This window comes from Meriones unguiculatus, chromosome 2 (genome assembly GCF_030254825.1).
Source record: "Meriones unguiculatus strain TT.TT164.6M chromosome 2, Bangor_MerUng_6.1, whole genome shotgun sequence".
Lineage (NCBI taxonomy): Eukaryota > Metazoa > Chordata > Mammalia > Rodentia > Muridae > Meriones > Meriones unguiculatus.
The window spans coordinates 27,830,054-27,852,836 of NC_083350.1; the positions used below are offsets into that span (position 1 = coordinate 27,830,054).

The 22,783-nt window shown below is 49.8% G+C and overlaps 1 protein-coding gene across 2 annotated transcripts in view; it reads left to right on the plus strand.

The window, feature by feature from the left end:
- Window positions 1–22,783, plus strand: part of Ppargc1b (PPARG coactivator 1 beta) — a 106,210-nt gene that overhangs the window by 75,703 nt on the left and 7,724 nt on the right. Inside the window, exons 3-11 of one of the 2 annotated variants that reach the window (XM_060377210.1) lie at window positions 5,676–5,888; window positions 9,260–9,376; window positions 10,081–11,176; window positions 11,954–11,990; window positions 12,685–12,746; window positions 13,761–14,559; window positions 17,293–17,368; window positions 19,374–19,495; window positions 22,276–22,430. In XM_060377210.1, the coding sequence (XP_060233193.1) occupies window positions 5,676–5,888; window positions 9,260–9,376; window positions 10,081–11,176; window positions 11,954–11,990; window positions 12,685–12,746; window positions 13,761–14,559; window positions 17,293–17,368; window positions 19,374–19,495; window positions 22,276–22,430 (2,677 nt within the window). Of the gene's footprint in view, window positions 1–5,675; window positions 5,889–9,259; window positions 9,377–10,080; window positions 11,177–11,953; window positions 11,991–12,684; window positions 12,747–13,760; window positions 14,560–17,292; window positions 17,369–19,370; window positions 19,496–22,275; window positions 22,431–22,783 lie in introns of both variants that reach the window. The other variant, XM_021633693.2, reaches the window with a different exon arrangement.

A 22,783-nucleotide genomic window follows, 5' to 3' on the forward strand; every position in this document is an offset into this window, starting at 1 on the left:
ACGTCGGGGTTTTATAAATGGGAAGACTAAGATGTGGAAAACTTGGTCAAGTCGCTTTTTCAGTAGCTGAACTAGACACGGACTCTGAGCTGGGCATCATGATTTATGCTTGCAAATCCCAGCACTGGGATTGCTGAGACAGGAGGATGACCATGAGTTTGAAGCCAGCCTGGGCTTCCTTTCATGAGTGAGTTTTTATTTCAAAAGACAAAAACCGGGAGCTGGGGAGATAGGTCAGCCGTTAAGAGCACTTGCTCTTGAGTCCTCTGGAAGGACTCAAGTTTGGGTTCTCAGCAATCAGGTTGGACAGCTCACACCCACGTGTGACATCTCCAGGAGATGCAACAGCCTCTCCTGCCTTCTGCAGACACCACAGACACATCAGTTATAAAAAATAAATAAATAAATCTCAGCAACAATATCAGCAATCTGCATCCAGCCTGCTTCCTGAGCCTGGACTCTGGGATGAGGGCACCTCTGCAGTGCCATCCCTGCCTGTTGTGAGTTGCCTCGCTCTGTTCTCTCAGCAACTCTGACTGGAAAGGGCACCCAGAGGTTCGCCTATGCCCAGAGCACCCAGAGGATCACCAAAACCAGTGCCCGGAGCCATTCTGCAGAGTTCTCTCAGCCCCAGTGGTGTGGGCGCCCAGACCCAAGCACATGATGACTGACAGTCCTTTTAAGAAGGCCTCTTCAGTAGAGTAACAGCATGAGACTTCTGGGGTGTGCTTCAGAATAAAGCAAGCCAGTTCTACGGGCATTTGCTTTTGTGCATTGGGGGTGGGGTGGGGTATGCTTCATGGATGGTCACGGATAAAATACAACTCTCCCATGTGGAAGCTGGGTGATGGAGCCTTCAGATTTACTGTTCTTTTTCCAAAACCGCCTTCCCCGTAGGGACAGGTGCCTATGCTGAGTATGCGTCTGCTGCCGTCAGACAGCAGCATATGTGGAGCTTGCGTGCCATCGTTCCAACCCAGAGAGTCCTGCAGATGGAGCTTGTCTGTCCTTCTAGAGGAGTCTCTTGAGCTCCCTGTGTATCAGGAGCAGAGGTCATCAGCAGTCTGGAAGTCTGGAGGGAGACGTCCCTAGATTAGCAAACCCCGAAGCCAGCAGCAGGGACTGCCATGGCACAGGGCAGAGGATGGGGCCAGGCCGGTGTCAGGAAATGCCTCTTGTATTTAGGGAGTTGTGGGGGGCTTTGGAAGGACAGAAACAGTGACCATAGAGCAGCCTCTGGGAATTTGGGGTGCTGGGAAGAAAGACTGAGGGAAAGAGGTATAGGGAGGCAGGAAATCACCATAGAGTCTTGTGCATAGAATAGATAGTATGGGTTTTTCTTGAGACTATTCTAAACTATTAGTTGCACAATTAGTAATCACTCATTTTGTAGGTGAGGAAAATAATGGCCAGAGAGCTGAAGTGACTGACTCAAGGTCCCACACCTAGGAAGGGTCAGGGCAAAGGTTCTAACTTAGGAGCCCACAACCTGCACTGCCATGTGGAACCCCTTTGCCAATCCTGTGAGAGCTGGGCCCTGACCTGTTTGACTCCGTCCAGGATCTCGTCTCTGTCTCTCTCTCTCTCTCTGTCTCTCTCTCTCTCTCTGTGTCTCTCTCTCCATGCATGTGGAAGCCAGAGGAGAACCTCTTTGTCATTCCTCAGGCATCATACACCTTGCTTTCTGTGTTTGTTTTTGAGAAAGGGTCTCACTGTGTATCCCTGGCAGAGACCCACCCGCCTCCACCTCCTGAGCGCTGGCATTAAAGACAGACACTATTACAACCAGCACATGTTGCTTTCTGAGTCTGTCACTGGCCTGGGATTCACCTGTCTCTACTCCCCTAACCCTGACATAGTAAGTACACGGCTGCCACTCTTGTTTTTGTCTTTTTAACTTGAGTTCTGAGCCTTAAGCTCAGTCCTCTTGCTCACAAGGCAACCACTTTAACAGCTGTCTCACCAGCCCTCTCAAACAAAAACAAAAACTTAAACATGGCTCCAAAACAATGCTGTTCCTTCTCTCGTGGGGGACAGTTTTTCAGACAATGTTTTCAGATTGCAGAGAGCTGAAATACAAGTGGGGCCAGGGTGCTTCTGGAGACCATCCCCAGTTAGTGCACAGGCCCCACACCTAACCAGCAGAATCTGGAGCAGTCATGCCATGGGTGCATGGGTTCACAGATGAATGAGCCTGCTCAGGCGCCCAGCCCAGTGAGCAGTCAGCCCTCCCAGTGGGCTGAGCTCTTACACCAGGACCTTCCCCCTTCATACCCAATTCCCCTAAATCCAGGCCATTATACACAAGTGCACCTGCTGTGCAGGTGATGGTGTGATTAGAGTCTATTGTCTTCGTTGTATGTGTGGCATCCTTCTTGAACTCTGGGGCTATGTCCTCACTGTGCATATTGTACCCCGGGGCTTCCCCCTGTCTCTCTCTGGCCTTGTGTTCAGCCCTAATAAATAGTTATCGCATGAATAAAGCCATGGGTCTCTCCTCCTGAAGCTCTGGTCACTTCTACTCATCTTCTGTCTGTGCTCTCCCTGAATATGGTGGTTTACTCGTTTCTGAAGCCTTTGTATATGGTGAGGGCTCAGTTAGTAGGTATTAACAAAGAAATTGTCAAGGGCCATGTATGACATCTTCCAAAACCTGAGCTGAGGCCCAGGGGCCACTGGTTCTGATCTTCCTTCTGCCATTAACTTTGTTTCCTTCTGCCAGTGGACACCATGAAGCATTGTGCTGTGTCAGAGGCCTTTTCTGACACTCTAATGACACTGTTGCTACAGGAACAAATTAAGAGATGGGGAGCAAGCTATAGTTATAAGGGTTGACAAAAAAATCTGGGGACATGGGCATTGCTTTCTATTATCTGTATGCCCCAAAGTTTTTGGGCCAGGGTATGACAGGTACTTAGTGAGTGTTCTAGAGTAAGCAGATGTTTTGGCTGTTTTGTGCTATGAGGCCTTGGAAATTTTGTGCTATGTAGTTTTTACAAGGCCTCAGTTTCCCCATGTGAGGAGGGAAGTGTTTCTTGGTGTGTTAAGGATGGAGAAAGAAAGTTACCAGTCCTTACAGATGCTGGGAATTCACAGACCCTCTCAGAATAAGGGCATGCTGGGCTGTGGGTGACTTCCTGAGTGCCTCCAGACTCATAAAGTCATAAAGGCCTTTTGGAGAGGCAAGGACCTCTGTGTGTTCTTCCGGCTCTCGGCACTGCTCTGTGGCATTCCTTCATGCCACTCCAGTCCCCAAATGGAGAATCTCACTAAGGTTTCTCCAGGGCTCTTTTTCTTCCAGCTTAAGATGAGCAGGAGATGACTGAGGGTGGAGCAAGTCTATTAATATCCCTTTCTCAGCTTATTAACTCTCCATTAATTTTCACTCCATTTCTAAGCCGAGCAGGGGGAACAAGCTAATGGGCCCAGGCAGGATGAGGTGGCCAGTTCCACTGATATCCAAAGGTGTCCACAGGGCGGCCAGCAGGCCTGGAGAGAGCCATGGTGATGTGTGGCTAAGGTGGCCTTTCCCCTACCCCCACCCAGCCGTTCCAGAGCTATAGCCCAGGGACTGCCTATGGGGGGGAGGAACAGGACTTCCATTAGTCACTGTGGTTCACATCCAGCCTCATCATGGTCTCTGCCATTTTGTGCTCATCCCATCTCCTGCCTGTGTAAGGTAGAGTTCTCCCATCCTTTACCCTGCCCTGGCTTGCTGTGTGGCCTTTGACAGGTCTTTGTTCTGAGGCCTCAGCCCACCTGTGGAAAGAATGGCAGTAGGCTTCCCAAGGAACACCAGCTGTGACTGTTTGAGGTTGTTGCCTAGAGCCCTGTGTCACCAGGACTCTGTCTGGCATGACGTCATTCATGCCGCAGGTGAGCTGGAACACGCATGCCACCTGTTTGACAACCCTAGCCACTGGATGACCCTGAAAGCCCTTACGGTTTTGTTAAGTGCGATAATTTATGGCACCCTGGGAATTCTCATTCCACCCAGCACTGATGATGTCATTCTGAGTGACTTCTCTAGAACCCAAGATATTGAAGTTGGCCAGTCTCCCTGCTATTCCTCATGTTTCCTTCATTCAGCAATCTTGCTGCTTCCCATACCCTAGGCTGGAAGCTAAGGGAGGCTCTGTTGTTGTATTTCCGCTTTGCCCAGGACCACCCTAGTAGTGACAGAGCTCAGCTCTGTGTGGTCATCCCCCAAATATCACTAGGCCCCAAGTTCTAGGATGTTAATTCCCCATCAATCTAGCAAGTTGTTCTAGAAATAGAGCATAGCAAGTCTTGCCTGAGGACTGGGGGAGTCTTGCAGGTGGGGGCAGCCGCGTGAGTCTTCATCTCGCTTTCTAGATCCAGAGTCCACAAAGCCCTGGCTCAGACCCACTAGCTTTTTTTTATTATTATTCTTAGCTCTGTTCTAAAAATTACAAACATGCTTATTCTCCTCTCCCCAAGTCCCCATTTGAGTTACTCAGCTGCCGCTCTCACTGTAGGGCTATATAGCCTGGAACAGATTTAGTACAGCCAAAGGCCGTCACGAGATGTGTATTTCAGATGAACTTCCTGAAGAAAGGATAAACAGCTGGAACTGGGATGGGAAAGCATGCTGCAGAAGGAACCCTGTGACACCATGAGCTTCTGCCAGCAGGGACCTAGGGAACCAGGGTTACTGACTGGGGTGCTTAGCCTATTCTAAAAGCAGTGTGGTCTGTGCTCCCAACCTCAAGCTTGGGGCCTGGGGGTTTGTCGCCTCTAGCTCCACTCTTCACCCATGGCCAAGCTCTAGGAGGGCAGGAGATTATGTGGTCTTGGTATGCTAGATGGCCAGCATCCAAAACAGAGCCAGATGTAGAACAGTGTGTGATGGGGAGGGACGGAAGGCAGGGAGGTGGGGACTGGCTCTCATCACTGTCACTGAAATGGTAGCAGTATAGTTAGTAAGAATAGTATAGCAAGTCATAAGCGCTTGCTCTGTGTCAGGCACTGTTTTCTAAGCACCTTGCCTGCAACCACCCAATCATACTCAACAAGAGCTTCTTAGAGTAAATCCTGACTGTTACCCCATCTGGCAGGTGAGGACTAACTCACCCAAGAACCCACAGTTGGTAAGTGTGGTCTCTGTGAGTCAACAACCCTAGAGCCCAAGCTCTTCGCTACAGCACCCACTGCTGCCTCTCTCTCCCTGAGGGAGCAAAGAGAACAAGCCCTGGGATCCCACGGAAAGTCCAAGTTATCCCCCTCTTTCTAGTTATGACTGTCATGGTTGAGTCCTCAGGTATCAGTCTCTACCCTGCCTGGGCCTCAAGGTTCAAGAGGCTGGGACCCTGCTACCAATGATGGAGAGGAACTTGAGTCTCTGATAGAGGAAGCAGGTGTCTTCAAGTAGGCTGCCCTCTACCCAGACTCAAGGAGCATCAGAGCCAAGGCTGAGACTCCAGGCAAGGCCCTTCCCATAGCCTGCTTATCAACTTCTGTGGTTCTTGGAGCTGTCATGTGTTATTCCAGGGATATGGAACAGATTTGTTGGGTTAAGGGGCCCAGGTTGGGGTGGCAAGAAGGTAGTGCTGATTCATTGGGGTGTGCAGATAGGCTTCCTTCCTGTGGAGAGCGGGGTCTCCCACAGTGACGAGCCCTCTCCTACCCCCCTCCCCTTTGTCTCTTCCATCTAGATTGACAGTGAGAATGAAGCTCTCTTGGCTGCTCTCACTAAGACCCTGGATGACATCCCTGAAGATGATGCGGGGCTGGCTGCCTTCCCGGAACTGGATGAAGGAGACACAGCATCCTGCCCCCTAGCTTCACCTGCCCCCTTATCTGCGCCCCCCAGCCCCTCCCTGGAGAGGCTTCTGTCCCCAGTGTCTGAAGTGGATGAGCTTTCACTGGTGAGGACCGTGGCCTGGGGCTGGTGTCAGATTGTAGAATAATGAGGGCTGAGCTGTCAGTTCCAGCCCAGTCAGGGTCCCTAAGCATCAGGGCATGGTTTCTGCTGAGAGCTTAGGGTGCAAGGCCTCTGAGTTGGGCCTTATTACCCTTCCAGCCTGGACCATGGCATTAGACTTTGTTCTGTTTCTATTTTAAACCCTAAAAATCACACGCAAACATTTTCACGATGATAACACGCGTAGGATAAAAACCCAAGTAGGAAACAGGAACGTGGACAGTTAAAAGCAAAACCTCCTGAGCCCTCTCACAATTGCCTTTTTCTTCCCCAGAGGTAACCATGGTTACTGATCTGTTACATGACTTTCCTTTTCACCTTTAAAAAAAAAACAAAAACCTACAAAACAACAGATCCTGCCTTTAGACTGTTCTGCACCTTGCTTCCTCACTGAGTTACACATGTGTCCTGGAAACTCTTGAGATGAGTATATGGAGCTCTGTCTCCTCCTTGTCAACCGTGTAGTACTTTCAGGTAAGGATGTACCATCATTTAACCATTCCCCTGCTGATGGAACATCCGTTGTCAACTGTTGCGTGTCACACACAGTACTACAGTCACTGGTTGCCTCATGTAAGTAGATAAATACTAGAAATTAAATTTCTGGGTCTGTGGATACATGCTTGTTCCATTTCAAATAGATGCTTCTAGATTATGATTCAAAGAGATTGGACCAGTTTTCACACCAATGAGTGCAAGTTAAATGCTTTCCGTATGGGTGTGTGTAGAGTGTATGTAGAAGGGTGGGCTCTGACTGACCTTGCAAGGGTCTGGACCTCCCAAGTTACTGAGGATGCTTGTCCTGGGCACTGGCTGAGGATACCAAGGCCCAGGTACGTGTGGTCAACTTTGTGCAGCTGCCATGGGCTCCTCCCTTTCTTTGGAGCTCTAGCCTTTCAGAGCTGGGAGGACCCTTAGGTCCTAGAAAGGCCCTTGGTGAGCATTGAATACTGCTCTTGGGGAAATTAAGGCCTAGAGGATGAGTCTCAAGGTAGGTTGGTATGCCGACCAAGTTAGACCCCATGTGTACTGACTTGTGTGCTAGTGCCCTGGGGTTTCTTTTCTGCCTGTGAGGCCTCAGAGCACTGGGGAGACATTTACCAAGTGCCTAGTGTGTCCCTGCCCAGATTGTGTTCAGTCTCCCAATATGGCTCCCTCTTGTGAGGTCCTACATCCTTCCAGGCTGGAAGAAGCCCTTTAGATTTGAATCCCAGTTCTGCCTGTGAGAGCTTGAGGTCTTCAGGCACACACCCTCTCTTATCCTTTCAATGACTCAGCTTTCTGATCCATAGGAGTAGATTATAGGGCCTGGGTCAAAGGCTGTTGGGAGGATTACAGTGGGTGATAGCTGGGGAACATTTAGAACACTGCCTAGCACACAGGCCCACCTAGGACACAGTTGGCTGACTCAGAGCCCTGACAAGGCCATTAGTAGTAGAAATTCTCAGTGCTATTTCTGCGCCAGGCTGCTGCAGGAGGCCTTGTCAAGAGAAAGAGCAACCCCTGCTGGTCAAAAGTTGTCTCAGCCCTGAGCCTTAGCTTCTGCCTATACAGCATACTGGTTGCCGGAGTGGTTCTGTTTTCCCCGAAATAAGTCAGGCTTATGGGAAGTCAAGTCTCCCAGCATTCTGATAGTTCTGGAGGGGCCGAGAGAAACCTTAAAGACCAAAGGCCTTGCCCTAGATTCCAGAGAACTGGCCTGTGGACCTCAAAAGATCTGTGCATATCCTGTAATCAGTAGTGTCTGCTAGATGCTCAAAAGTGATTTAAAAAAAAAAAAGTCTCAGATCTGGTGATTTTTGATGTCTCCCTCCCACTCCCATCTTTGTGTCAGAGAAGGAAATAGATTGTTCAAGGTGTTACCTGGAATGAGACTGAGGTGGACTAGAACCAGATCTCTTCCCTCTAGCCCAGAGTGAGGGGTGTGTGTGTCTGTGTGTGTGTGTGTGTGTATTTCTGTGTATTTGTGTGTTGTTTGTAGTCTAGGTAGGGTGTCAGGGATCCTCACTTACTCAGAATGTAGGGTGTGGCCTTTGTCTAGCTCTTGGGCCTTTGCTGCTCTCTGCCGGGGTGCTGGGAAGGCATGTTCCCCAGGAAACCCTCTGTATCATAGTACAATCCCAGGATACTTCTCAGCTCGTTCTCACCCTTGGCTGCAATGCAGCCTGAAGATGTTTTCCTTCTGCCTCGTTGCTCTCAGGGCAGATGAACTATGCACCCTCCAGCAGGGACCTGAAGCAGGGGAGCTTCCATCATCTTTATTTTGAAAGTTATCGAGGGCTAGGGGGGTAGCTCAATAGGTGAAATGCTTGCTTGACTGGCACCTTATGAAGCCCATAAAACGAGGTGTGATGGTGCGTGACTGAAGACTCAGCACTTGGGAGGTGGAGGCAGGAAGCTCAGGAATTCAAGTCATCCTTTCCTATAAAGATTGAGGTTAGCCTGAGCTACATGTGACCCTCCCCTCCTCCCCCCACATACACAAAAATAGGTGAAGAAAGGGTAAATTAAAGGTTATCATTAGTTTACTTGTATAGAAGAAACAATACTGCTCTTGGGTTGGAGGTATTATTATATATCTTGTATGATTATGTACTCTTGTATGATTATATATTCTTGTATGATTAAAGCCCACCTCATGAAGGCTTACAAAAAAATAGTGGGAGTTGCATATGGGAAGGAGAAAGGACCTTGAGAAGAAAGGAGATTTGCATCTTTTGGGGGGGCATTCAAGACTGAGTTTCTCTGTGTAGCCCTGGCTGTCCTGGAGCTCGCTCTGTAGACCAGGCTGCCCTTGAACTCACAGAGATCCATCTGCCTCTGCCTTCTTGGTGCTGGGATTAAAGGCGTACACCACCACTGCCCAGCCAGGAGACTTGCTTTTAATAGTCTGCTTGAAACACACACTATACACACACACATGCACACGCATGCACACACACACACACACGTTAGTGAGTACTATGTACTTAATTTAAGAAGTACATTTTTAAATGTCATAGCCAGCTGGAATCCCTGATCGAGCATCATGTTGGTGTCTGGCCTCTCCATCAGTGCATCTATGTATGTATTGCGAATGTGCCTGTTACAGTCACGTGCAGAGTGAACTGATGCTGTTCTAACAGTAGAACGAGCAGGCATCATCCAGATTTGTTCCCTTTGGGTCACTGACTGTGCTAACAGTGGGATAATGGTATTTGGGAGTTTGGTAGACAGCGATCTGTTTTCCGGCCAGGGCATGGCCAGCTGGCATGTGGTGCCCTGTGGTCTGTGAGTGTGCATGGCCCTAGTCTTCTCCCCTCTGCCTCTTCCCAGCTGCAGAAGCTCCTCCTGGCCACATCCTCCCCAACAGCAAGCTCTGACGCTCTGAAGGAGGGGGCCACCTGGTCCCAGGCCAACCTCAGGTCCAGAAGTCAGCGGCCTTGTGTCAAGGTATTTCTGCACATGCCCAGAAGTGACCTGGGCCCCCAGGTGGCGGTCAGCTGTGGCTAGGAGTGGCAGACTTAGCCTACCTCAGTCCCCACCTCTGTCTTCACACAGCCCTGGCTAAGCTAGAATTCTGAGCACTGCTCCTTGAAACCAGAACAGTTGGAGGTTCTAGAAGAGCCCCATGCTTTCCCACACTTGAGTGTTTCAGGCTGTGAGATCTTGACACATGTTAGAGCAGGAACAGGAAGGGGTGGCCTTCTACAGCGCTCAGGATCTAAGCCGGGGGCAGGGGTGGGGCAGATAGGAACCAACCTTCTTGGTTGTGGAGGCCACAGTCCATATCATACTAGAGTTTCAGGATTTCTTTTCTGAGGAGCTGCTGGCCACTCTAGAGCCTTGCACACAAAAGGTGATGCCCATACCTGTCCTGACCCTGTTTTTTGTAGGGTCAGGGAAAGCTTTGGTGGATATCTAGAAGGGTCTACAGAGACTTTAAGGCTGGGAACCCTGTAAAAGTCTAGCTACCTCTTTCTTCCTCACCAACTCAGTTTGCCAGGTGCCAGCCCTGCTGGAGGCTAGGGAAGAAGGGAAGGAACAGGCCATTCCCACAATCCTGGAGAAAGGTGCTGGATCTGCTGGCAACTAGAGCAGGCAGAGGGAGAAGCAGCGTGCCCTCCCTGATCGCTCTGGCATGTTTCTTTCTCCAGGTGGATGGCAACCAGGAAAAGAAGACTCCCATGCTGCGGTCTCAGAGCCGGCCTTGTACAGAACTGCATAAGCACCTCACCTCCGTGCTGCCCTGCCCCAGAGTGAAAGCCTGCTCTCCAACCCCCCACCCAAGTCCTCAGCTCCTCTCCAAGGAGGACGAGGAGGTGGGGGAGGACTGCCCAAGTCCCTGGCCAGCTCCAGCCTCTCCCCAAGACTCCCTAGGACAGGACAGGGTCAGCCCCAGCACTGTCCAGGCTCCCCAGGAGGATGTGAGGGCCATGGTACAGCTTATTCGTTACATGCACACCTATTGTCTGCCCCAGAGGAAGCTGCCCCAACAGGCACCAAATCTGGCCCCCAAGCCCTGCAGCAGCCCCTCCAGGCAGGCCCCACCCCGATCCCGGCATCCCCCCAAAGCCTTGTGGACTGAGTTCTCCATCCTAAGGGAACTTCTTGCTCAAGATGTCCCCTGTGATGTCAGCAAGCCCTACCGCCTGGCCACACCTGTCTATGCTTCCCTCACACCCCAGTCCAGGCCCAGGCCCCCCGGAGACAGTCAGGCCTCCCCTGCTCACTCTGCCATGGCAGAGGAGGTGAGGATCACAGTTTCCCCTAAGAGCGCTGGACCTAGACCTAGCCTGCGCCCTCTGAGGCTAGAGGTCAAGCGGGATATCAGCCAGCCTGCCAGGCAAAAGCAGGAGGAAGAGGAGGAGGAAGAGGAAGAAGAGGAGGAAGAAGAAAAAGAGGAGGAGGAGGAAGAAGAATGGGGCAGGAAGAGACCAGGCCGTGGCCTGCCATGGACCAAACTAGGGAGGAAGCCAGACAGCTCTGTGTGCCCCGTGCGGCGTTCCAGGAGACTGAATCCAGAGCTGGGCCCTTGGCTGACATTCACTGATGAGCCCCTAGGTGCTCTGTCTTCGATGTGCCTGGCTACAGAGACCCACGACCTGGAGGAGGAACTGGGCAGTCCCACGGACAGCAGTCAAAACCAGCAGCTCCCCCAGGGATCCCAGATCCCAGCCCTGGAAAGCCCCTGTGAGAGTGGGTGTGGGGACACAGATGAGGACCCAAGCTGCCCACGGCCTCCTTCCAGAGGTAGTCTATGGTCCACAAGAGAGGGTGGGGCGGGCATAGCATTCCCACCGGGAGCTGGGAGCACTGCATTCAAAGTCCTCAGTGTTACATGTTGAATGAGGTTCCATCTGTCTGTCTACTGCCCTTTCTGTATAGTGGGCTTTGGGGCAGATCATCAGGAAAACACCTGCTCATCTTCAAGACTTTCATCATGCATATCAAAGCATTGCTTAATGAACAAAGAACAAGAGGCCTGCCTCCATGGGGCTTATGTTTGGATAGAGGAGAGGGGCAAATAAATAAATAAATAAACAAAGCTAGGCATGGTAACTGTGCTCAGGAGGCAGGGAGAGAAAGTGAGAGTTTGAAGCCAGCCTGGGCTACATGTGGAGACCTGATTCAAATTTAAAACAAAAACAAGAGACTGAGGCCAGAGGCTCCAAGCAGTTTAGTGAAGGACCCTTCACCAGAACTTTCTAGAGTCCCAGCTTGGGCTTAGAGCCTTGGGCTCAGAATGCCTGGCCACTGCGCTGTACTGTTTGGCCAGCAGGGAGTCACTTGTCCATCTGTTATTTATGCAGCGTAAGGAGACCCACTGGCTGAGAACCAGCAATGTGAGTTGTATTTGAATTGTGCCTGACCCTTCCCTTAGGTGGCCAAGGCCATATGTCACCTTAAAGGGCAGCTGTGATTGGTGCCCCTGGAAATGTGAGGGCTCCCTGAAGGGGAGAGTGTTTGTGATGGTGTGTATGGGGAATCTTATTTTCTTTTTCTTTCTTTTCCTTTTTGTCTTTTCAGACTCCCCCAGGTGCCTCATGCTGGCCTTGTCACAAAGGTAGATTTTTTAGAAATTATCAGTATATTATTCCATGAGATTTTTTGTCTTGAATTTGTGCCTTTGAAAAGCCAGATGCGGTGGTGCACGCCTGTGATTCCAGCACTCAGGGAGGCAGGGGCGGGCAGACCTCTGTGAGTTTGAGGCCAGCCTGGTCTACAAAGCAAGTCCAGGACAGCCAAGGCTACACAGAGAAACCCTATCTCGGGGAAAAAAAAATGTGCATTTGCGTGGGAGGTCATCAGCCCCCAAGCCTGAGCCTGACCCCATCCTCAGGACCTTATTGTCATTCAAGCCCTCAGGATTCAGACTCCCTTCAAAGGGAGTGTGTTTTAAAATGTAGCCTATGTGAGCTGAGGGGAAAGAGGGGGTGTCAAACCATTTCATGAGCTGTCATCTCCAAGAGTCTGAAGAGTGTTCCTTGGGGTGGGGCTGGAGGCCTCCAATGCTGTGGTTCTAGGAACAAATTCCTTCCCTCCGGCCTCAATTGCTCCTTCTATGAAGCAAGGAATCTACATCAAACTTTGCCTGAACCTTCCAAAAACTGCAACTTGAGTTCAACAACCAGGATGGGGCCCCTTTCCATGACAGTCCTGGGGTCTATCCTAGTTATCCTTTGTTCTCTTCAAAAGTCTGGGCTCATGGAAGCCTACTGACCAGCCTCTTCCCTTTCTGTCTTCCCTGTCTCTACCAGTCACCCTCTTGGCAAGAAGAGCTTTGAGGAGTCCTTGACGGTGGAGCTTTGTGGCACGGCAGGTAAGCTAGGGATTCAGCTGGTAGGATGCCTGCGGGGAGCCGGAAAGGCCCTAGGCAGGAACACTGCTTCATGAACTACCCGAGCATTGAGATGCATGGGGAGCATGCTGGGAGGAGGGCCAAGGTCTGGGGCCAATCCTTCCACTGCTGGTACCAGCAACTGAGGTTCTACCAAGGTCAGAAAGCAAAGACACACAGGTCTGGAGGAAACTGCTGTCTGGTGGGGCTAACTCCTCAGGAGCATGGTTAGCTGTGTGCTCATTTCTGCTCATTAGCAGAGCACAGACTTAGCTAATGTAAGGTCAGTGTGGCCAGACAGTGGAGTATTTAGCACAGGGATCACCGAGAGGGTGAAGGACCAACAGGCATTGGGAAGACAAGGGTGTGCTTAGCTGCCAAACTGGTAAAGATGGGACAGAATGGAAGTACAGGGCACATCTGAGATGCTGGCCCCTGGTCCTGCCAAAAGGAAGAAGTAGGGATGAAGGAAGGAAGAACAGATCCAAAAGGACCAAAACATAGAGGTGCCTGATGCCCATCCTGTAGGTTTTGGAAGGCATGGAGAGAGAAGGGTGAGCATTTTAGCAAGTTCCTTTGGTGCTTTGGGAAGAACAGAGCACAAAGTCAAATCAAGTAGCATCCGGGACACTGAGTGGGTGGTTTTACCAGTGACACCTACCTTCTCTGTGCTGGGGTACCCCTGAGGCAGGGCTCTTTAAAGGATTGGCAGTAGTGTGGGATCAGATATCTCTGACCTGGACACATTGGCTGCCATTACCAAGTCCCAAAAGGATGGTCATCGCCCCTCGTCTCATGCCAGCTCCTAAGAACAGGAGGGTTCTTAGGCTACATACAGGCTTAGGCAGCAGTGCGGTGACCAGTTCGTAATGCCTGCCCTCCACCCATAGGGATGTTGTGGCATGAAGCCACTTGTATGTCCTCTCAAACGGATCTCTTAATATCCTCTGAGGAGACCTGCCTTTCCCTCACCTGTTTCTCCTCTTACCTGGGTAGGACTCACCCCACCCACCACACCTCCATATAAGCCCATGGAGGAGGACCCCTTCAAGCCGGATTCCAAGCACAGCCCAGGCCAAGACACAGCTCCCAGCCTCTCCCCTGAGGGCCTTCAGCTCACAGCCACCCAAGGGACCTCCCACAAGCTGCCCAAAAGGCACCCAGAGCGAAGCGAGCTCCTGTCCCACCTGCAGCATGCCACAGCCCAGCCAGTCTCCCAGGCTGGCCAGAAGCGCCCCTTCTCCTGCTCCTTTGGAGATCATGACTACTGCCAGGTGCTCAGGCCAAAGGCTGCCCTGCAGAGGAAGGTGCTTCGGTCCTGGGAGCCAATTGGGGTTCACCTTGAGGACTGGCCCCAGCAGGGTGCCACTCCACCAACTGAAACAAAGGCCCCTAGGAGGGAGGCGGACCAGGGCTGTGACCCTATCCCTAAGGACAGCATGCAGCTGAGAGACCATGAGATCCGTGCCAGCCTCACAAAGCACTTTGGGCTGCTGGAGACTGCCCTGGAAGATGAGGACCTGGCTTCGTGTAAAAGCCCGGAGTACGACACTGTATTTGAGGACAGCAGCAGCAGTAGTGGTGAGAGCAGCTTCCTGCTAGAGGAGGAAGAGGAGGACGGAGCGGAGGAGGAGGATGAAGGAGAGGACTCAGGGGTCAGCCCTCCCTGCTCTGACCACTGCCCCTACCAGAGCCCACCCAGTAAGGCCAGTCGGCAGCTCTGTTCCCGCAGCCGCTCCAGTTCTGGCTCCTCGTCCTGCAGCTCCTGGTCACCAGCCACCCGGAAGAACGTCAGGTATGCTTGGTTTCCCTGGGGAGGGGGGTATCTGAGTACCCACTAGGTGCTAGAGGGGAGGAGCCCTAAGAACTTGCTTTGAAACTGGGATTGCATCTCTGCATGTGGCCCCAGCCCTGGTCAGAAGCCGTGAGATGGGCTCCCCAAGAGTGAAGCTATCCAAAGCAAGCAAAAGTCTGGCAGAAACTGTTGAAAAGAAAGAAACCCCACTTTCTGGCCACCTGCGACTTTATAGCCTAATGAACTTGACCCTTGTTTTCTGCTTTGTATTTGTCAGTGGATAAATTTTTACGCCAACAGACACACATAGTTGAAAGGTAACATGATGTTAATGTGTAAAAGAAAAGTCAAGTGATGTAATTTCTCTCTATGTTCTGAAAAACACCCGGGCGCAAGCAGTGCTCACGTTTACTCCTAAGCTTGGTCCTGCGTTATTTGCTGCTGTAAGCAGACCCTTAAAGAACCCAGGGAGGAAGGACACGGTGCATCATGAGCTAGTGTGAGCATCCCATCTTTGAGCACTGGACGTGGAAAAGGGCACCATGACAAAAAGCAGCTCACAGAGGAAAAGGGTTTATTTCATCTCACAGCTCTCAGGTCACTCTTCCATTACCGAGGGAAGTCAAGGCAAGAATTCAAGGCAGGAACCTGGAGGCAGATTGGGGTGAGAGCAGTTTCTACTCCCTCTCATCACAGCAGCTCATGGCTCTAGCTTTGTTCTAGGGTGGCTCCAGAAAGATTTAGGAGTTTCCCCGCCCTGTGCTCGAAGTTGCTTGAGTGGCCACTAGATGGCACTCTTCAGCCTGGAGCAGAGCCATGGCGTTATCCGGGTAACTTGGGAAGATGCTGCTGAGAGGTTGAGTCTGTGGACACGGATAATTTGCATTTCTAAGATGCTTCCAAGCATTCTGAGATCAGAATTCAGATCTTATAAATACCCTTTTGTAGACAGAGTCAGCTTTATATGCTATTCTTAGCTCTTTGAAGATCCCAAGAAAGCAAAGGCCCCTCTGCTTGTCAAACTGTACATACACATAAATTTTAGGGGGGAGGTCATGAATGCCCCACAAACAAGTGTGAAGAAGTACTAAGTTATCTGTTACTACAAATGACTTTGCCTGAGGTTTCACTTAGAAGCCATCAGCCCGGCTGTCCCACAGAACTCTCAAGGCTTACTTTCTGGTTCTTTTATACTCTCCCAGGAGTTTGGCAGGGAGACACCTCCCTCTGCAAAGGTTTGTTTCTAATGCCACTGAATTTTTCCCAGTGTGGAGCCCATCCCTCAGGGCCAGCACTAGGTAGGCACTTCCTTTCCCACCTAGCTCATGCATTTAAACAGGGGTCTGCATTCCAGGGCCCCGAAAGTTGAGGCCAGACCTTCCCTGAGATTATAGATATCCTATTTTCTCTTCTCGGATGTACGCACAGTGTAGGCCTGGCCATTTCTGTTCACTGGACAGAGTGACTTGGTTATACTAGTTCCTGCTCAATTGTCCACAGAGCTCTGTATCTGAAAAACCTGAAAGCCTGAAAAACCATCCCTCAGCCTTCTCTAGACCTACCTTCCTTGCCATTGTTCAGCTGAGAGCAGTTGAACAATGCCATGCTTCCCATCCTAGCAACCCAGAAGGGAAGCCACACCAACTCTGGGCTCAGTGAACGACAATCCTTGACTGACTAGTGCTTGGAAGTCATGAGGTACATCTCCTTCTGTATTCCTGTTTGAGCTTCACAGGTGCAGGTGGAGGATACGTGCTTCTTTTTTGTTTTGTTTTTTCAAGACAGGTTTTCTCTGTGTAGCCTGTGCTGGGACTCACTCTGTAGACCAGGCTGGCCTCAGACTCAGCAATCTGGGCTGCCTCTGCCTCCCAAGCGCTGGGATTAAAGGCATGTGTCACCATCATCTGGCCACATGTTTCTTACTTCCATTTTATTTTATTTTATTCTTGTAGATGAGGAAGCTGAGACCAGAGAAGATAGAGAGAGAGAGAGAGAGAGAGAGAGAGAGAGAGAGAAGGCATGTACTGAGCAATACTAAATTGAAGCATTTAAGTAAATTTTACTTACTGCTCACAATGGCCAAGCAGGTAGCACAGTTGGGTATATACCTATTTTGCAGATGGAGAAGTGAGTTGAACAGATTGGTAGACTGAGCCAAGGTCACCCTTCATAGGGAGATAGTAGAACTAGGGCTTAATTAAGTTCAGGTTCTGTGGCTCAAAAGCTCATGTTCTTATCTTCTAAGCTGTATTTTTTTTTTAAAGACTCATTTGGGAAGGGCAGACCCTGGGTGGGGCTGCAATCCCTTGAGGACAAGAGAGGATGAAGAACTAACTCTACAGTGGCCGTGACTGCTCCAAGCTGGAGTAGCCAGTGGCAGCAGTGGCTTTAGTGTAGGCTGGACTGCAGATCTAGCTTCTCCTACTTCTAAGTTTTGGGAAAATCCTAGCTGGAACCTGAGCCTTGGACTTTCTTTTGAAAAATGGGAATATATAAGACCTCCTGGGATTCTTCTCATCCAATCAGTAAGTCAAGGAAGTAAAAGGGCCTTTCTACCCCTAACAGCAGAGAAAGGTGAGGCCGGGGAGGTCAGGGCCAGAATTAGTATGGGAGATTCCCAGCCTTCTCAGCCTGGGAGCTGGCAGAGGGCAGCTGAAGAGTGTCCAGTCACAGTCAGGGCTGGGCTTCTGCAAGAGTGAGACTGAGCACTGTGCCTTACTTGTTCACTAACAGGCGTGAGGGCAGAGGGCCCTGTTCAGATGGAACCCCAAGCGCCCGGCATGCCAGGAAGCGACGGGAAAAAGCCATCGTAAGTGATCTGGGGTCCCTGGGCTTAGTATAAATGGGGGCAAGCCAGGGGCATCAGGAAATGCGAAGCCCACCAGCCTTCAGGCCCTGTCTGGGAAATAATGGACTGTAGCCTGCATGTAGGACAGGACTTTGTCTTATTTGACAGTAACCAGGGTAACCAAAAGCCATTACAGGTAGCACCATGCCAAACCCAGCACTTGATTGGCTGTGGTATGCAGTGGGTAGCCGTTTAGGATTCAGCCTCAGGAACTCTGAAAGAATCAATAGAAGATGGCATGACTTGAGCAGAAACAGGCTTGGCTGGCCAGGTCGTGAGGTCTTCTGTGTGACCTTGGGCAAGTTTTCCTAAGATTCCTAGCTTCCCTGAGCCTCAGTTTATCCATAGGAGAGTTGGGCCTTTGCTTCGTGAGTAACAGGCTCAACAAGCCTGTTCTGTTCTCTCCACCCACCTTGAGCATCCTCCCAGAGCCTGCCGCTAGACCCTGGGGTTGCCCACAAAGGAGTCCCTGGGGGCCTTCAGTGTGCTTCGGCCAGCCAGCGGTGCCATAGCCCTGGAAAAGGAGGGAAGGAAGCTATAAGAGAAACACAAAAGGACAAATAGCCTCACTGTGCCATGTTTTGGGAGGGGTGTGTGTGTGTGTGTGTGTGTGTGTGCACAGCCCTATGCAACAGGCACTTAAAACCATAGGTGAAGCCAGGCATGGTGGCATAACACCTTTAATCCCAGCACTTGGGAGGCAGAGGCAAGTGGGTCTCTGTCAGTTCAAAGCCAGCCTGGTCTACATAGTGGGTTCCAGGCCAGCCAGGGCTACGTGGTAAGACCCTGTCTCAAACCAAACCAAACCAAAGGTGAACACAGTCTTACTGGGTTAGGTGGTTTGAAAAACCTGGCATAATCCTGGGCTTCAGGTGACAGTGTTATAAAGACGAATCAAGTCCTTAGTCCTGTGGTTGAGACAGAAAAGAGAGAAAGACAACAGACTCATAATAAAGGGAGGTCGGTAGGATTAAGGATTGGTATAACTCCTTGAGAGTGACAGTCCTGACTAGAATTTGAAGCACTGGGGTAATATATTTTCATTGTTCACTTGTATCCATAAGGAGCTTGGGGATAAAGGAGTAGCCAAAAGTACACAGGGTCCAAGAACTAGGAGTTGGGGTAGAAATTCAGAAAGTTACCAGGAGTCTGGGGGAGTAGGGGCCTTTCTTTATGGACCTAGATGGATCCTGGTGGTATGTCAAAGCAGACTTCATGACCGTGTGTGAGGTCCTGTTGTAGAGTCTGGTTCTGGTGTTTCTTTCCTGCCATCTGTGGATGGTGAATGGGCTGTGTAAGAGTTGCAGGCTGTGTGTGTGCCTAGAGAAAGCCTGTCTAGGCCACACACTGCCTCAACCTACTAGAGCACAGGTATCCAGGCAACAGCCTCAAGTCCATCAAATCACAAATCTCGAAAGAGAGGCAGGAGCTTGCAGCCTGGCCTCCCTGACCATTTCCTCTGCCTGTCTTATCTGCAAACCTACTAGCATCTAGCATAGAGCCAAACTCTCCTGAAAGTGACCTGTGGGTGCCTTGTCTGTGCCGTGGCTTCATCCAGCTTTCTCTGGTAAATTCAAAGATAAAATGGTGGCTCCCATGGCCCTGATATGCCCATCTCATTATCTTCCCTTCCGGAATACTCTGACCCCTACAAACCACCAGGCCCCCCAGCATGTTGTCCTCAGCAGTTTTGCAGCCTTAAAACAGTGCTGAGCAGAACGTGTAGCTCCCTGAAGATGCAGCTCCTCTCTGCCCAGTCTCTGCTCAGCCCCTCCATGCACGTCTTTACCCCAGGGGGGCTGTTTCTCCTGTACTCGGTGGTCCCTGCTCCAACAAGGGCAGGTCCTTCAGTACAAAGGTTCGCATGGTCCTCTCTGACTCCAACAAAGTTGGTGCTCAGCCAGGCCTACACAGAGACTCCGTGAGAGTAACAGTGGGGTCCCTCTCTGTCCTCCATCATAAGCAGGGTGAAGGCCGTACGGTATACATTCGAAATCTCCCCAGTGACATGAGCTCCCGGGAACTGAAGAAGCGCTTCGAGGTCTTTGGCGAGATAGTAGAGTGCCAGGTGCTGACAAGAAGTAAGAGGTGAGCTGGGGGCAGCCATTACAAATGGGGTTGGGTAGGGAGGTGAGAGGGAGCAGGGAGCTAGTGGGAGAAGGTTAGGAGAAGGACCGTGATGATTTAAAACTGGTGACAGACCTGAACCCTCCTGACACGTGACCCAGCACCGCAGTGTCCATGCTTTCTGTCAGCTAAACATTTGATGTTCAAAACCCAGCCATTCTTATTCTTTCTGCTGCTTTTCTTTCTGAGGGGGTCTCAGACAAGTTAACAGGGAAGAGCTGGTGCCCATGTGTGCTTTGAGGCCTTTGTTCCAACAACCATGCATGCCAAGGAATGTCCTTTAACAGCTTGAAGATGCTTGTTTCGGGACCTCACTATGGCCCTACGGGAGCAGGTTTTTATTTGTAAGGGAATTTACAAAAAGTCCAAGTTACATAGGAATGTTCAATATAGATGCCATAGCTTTGTTGATTTGAGAGCATTTCCAAATTATCTGCTATCATACCTATAAAAAAAGTAAGTTATTAGGATCCTTAAATTCTGATTTAACAGAAATAACCATAATAAAGAGCTTTAGCCAGAAAGTAGTCTCTTGTGTAACTGTCATTCCATACCTCGTATTCATTTAGATGGCTTCCATTCTATTTTGCTTCCATTGCTGTTTTAAACACTATGACTAAAACCCATGTAGGGAGCAAAGGGCTTATTTCAGCTTACAGCTGAAGGGAAGGCAGGACTGGAACTCAAAGCAGGAACTGAAGCAGAGGCCATGAATGAACACTTCTCACTACCTTGTTCCCCATGGCTTACTCAGCCAGCTTTCTTATACAGTCCAAGATTATCAATCCAGGGATGGCACCACCCACAATGGCCTGACTCTTCCCACATCGATCATTGATCGAGAAAATGCCCAACAGACTGCAGGCCAGTTTGGTGGAGGCAGTTCCTCAATTGATGTTCCCTCTTCCCACATGACTCTAACTTGTGTCAAGTTGTCAAACAAACAAACAAACAAACAAACAAAAAAACCTAACCATTATAGCTACTGTTAAAATAAAATAAAAATAAAGAAGTTCTGGTAAAGATGTAGAAAAAAATGGAGCCCAAGTAAGGGAATAGTGGAATATAAAATAATATCATTAATATGGAAAACACGCTGTTTCTTAAAATAAGCATAAACTTTTGTGTTATCTATTATATAATACTATAAAATAGAGTACATTATTATATAATACTATAAAATAGAATACTATACAATAGAAGAGCAATACCTTCAAAAGTGTGTAATATGTAACATATACTTTTGTGCATAGTAATATAAAGAATTGCAAACAGGATTACAAAGAGATACTAGTCACCCATGCTCATAGCGCAAAACAGCAGAGAAATGAGAGTAATCCAAATGCAGTGTGAATGCATAATAGAGTATTATGCAGTCCTAAAAAAGAAGCAATACATGATTTACATAGATGAATCTATATGCATATCATTTAAAGACATTTGCTAAGGGCATGGGCTAGTCACAAGAGGACCAATGCTGTATGCGCACGCTAACAGCATTGTGTACCTAATAGAAACAAAAAGGGAAATGATTGCTGTTGGAAGCCCAGGGATAAAAGCGAGATGCTGGTGTAATGGACATAGGTTTGTGTTTTAGAAGATGGAATATGTTCTGTAGATCACATAAGGTATGGCAGTCCACACCTGTAATCCCAGCACTTGAAAGCTGGAAGCATGGGGACTGAGAATTTAAGAACAGTTTGGTTTACAGAGCAGGCCTCGCCTGGGCTACATAGTAACGGTCTATCTCAAAAAAACAAAACAAACTAAACATTTTTCTAGAGTCTCAGTGTTCAACAATGTCTGTCTACTTAACACTACTCAGCTATACAGTTGAAAATAGTAACTTTTATGTTATGTTTTTTACCACAATCCTTTGAGTCACTTCACAAATAGAAGTTTGCAAAGTTTTATACAGTCACCACGATTCCATGCAAACATGGAGAAAGAAAGCAGTCTCTAAAGGAAAGGCTTAGTTTGCCAAGAGTGTAAAGGTGAACAGCCTCCTTAAAGGGGAGGCCTAGACATTTGTGCAGGTAAAGATGGGTCTGAAACATCAGCAGGATTGGGTAAAGGAAAGGGCAAGTTGGTAGCCAAGGAAGTGGAGGCTGAAGCTATCTTTGAAGGGTCTAGAGCAGTGGTTCTCAACCTATGGGTTGCGACCCCTTGAGCTCGAATGACGCTTTCACAGGGGTCACATATCAGCTATCCTGCCTATCAGGTATTTGATTATGATTCGTAACAGTAGTAAGATTACAGTTATGAAGTAGCAAAGAAAACAATTTTATGGTTGGAGGGGGTAACAACAACAGGAGCAACAGTATTAAAGAGTCACAGCGTTAGGAAGGTTGAGAACCACTGCTCTAGAGGATAGCAGAGCAGAACCAAGGGAGTGATAAGGGAGAATAGGGAAGCTTTAAGAGCATTAGCTTCACGACCAGGAGGTCTTGTCAGAGTCCCTGCTGAGCCCTATGCCATTGGGTAGAACGCTAGAACCCTGAACTCCACAGAGCCTGTTTTTCCTGGGGAGGCAGCCATGACAACACTCCCTCACAGGATGGTCTGACTAGAACACCATGCATGGTGTCCAGCAACCGTCAGCCATCCAGCAGTTCAGCTGCGCCTGCTGTCTTCACACTGAAGAGGCTGGCATGTGACGTGGTGCATCCTGTGGTGTGTGCTCGTCACTCATCCACCAGGCTGGCTAGAACATCCTCCCTTACCCTATCCTCTCCCTCCAGAGGCGAGAAGCACGGCTTCATCACCTTCCAGTGTTCAGAGCACGCTGCCTTGTCTGTGAGGAATGGCGCCACCCTGAGGAAGCGGAATGAGCCCTCCTTCCACCTGAGCTACGGAGGGCTCCGGCACTTCCGCTGGCCCAGATACACTGACTATGGTAAGAGAGCAAAGCCTAACTGGGTTGTAGCATGAGGAACAGTGATTTCCTTAAATGACATCTAGATGGAAGGCCCCTCTGGACATGGCCCCGTGTCAAACTCCTGCCCACTGTTATCCCATGGCTGTTCTGTCTGTGGCCAACTCTTGCTTCTCTTCTGGTCTCTGGTCCTGTGAGTGGCTCTAACCACAGAGTCACCTTCCTGTTCTGACAGGAAGGTGCGTTCTGTGCTCTCAGCCACTCAGCAGCACCGTGGCTGTCCAGCCTCCTTACATTCATTCCCGTGAGCAGGCAGCAGCTTTGCCATTGATAGATGGCAGTGTGGCTGCACTGTCATCGTATCCTTGCCATTC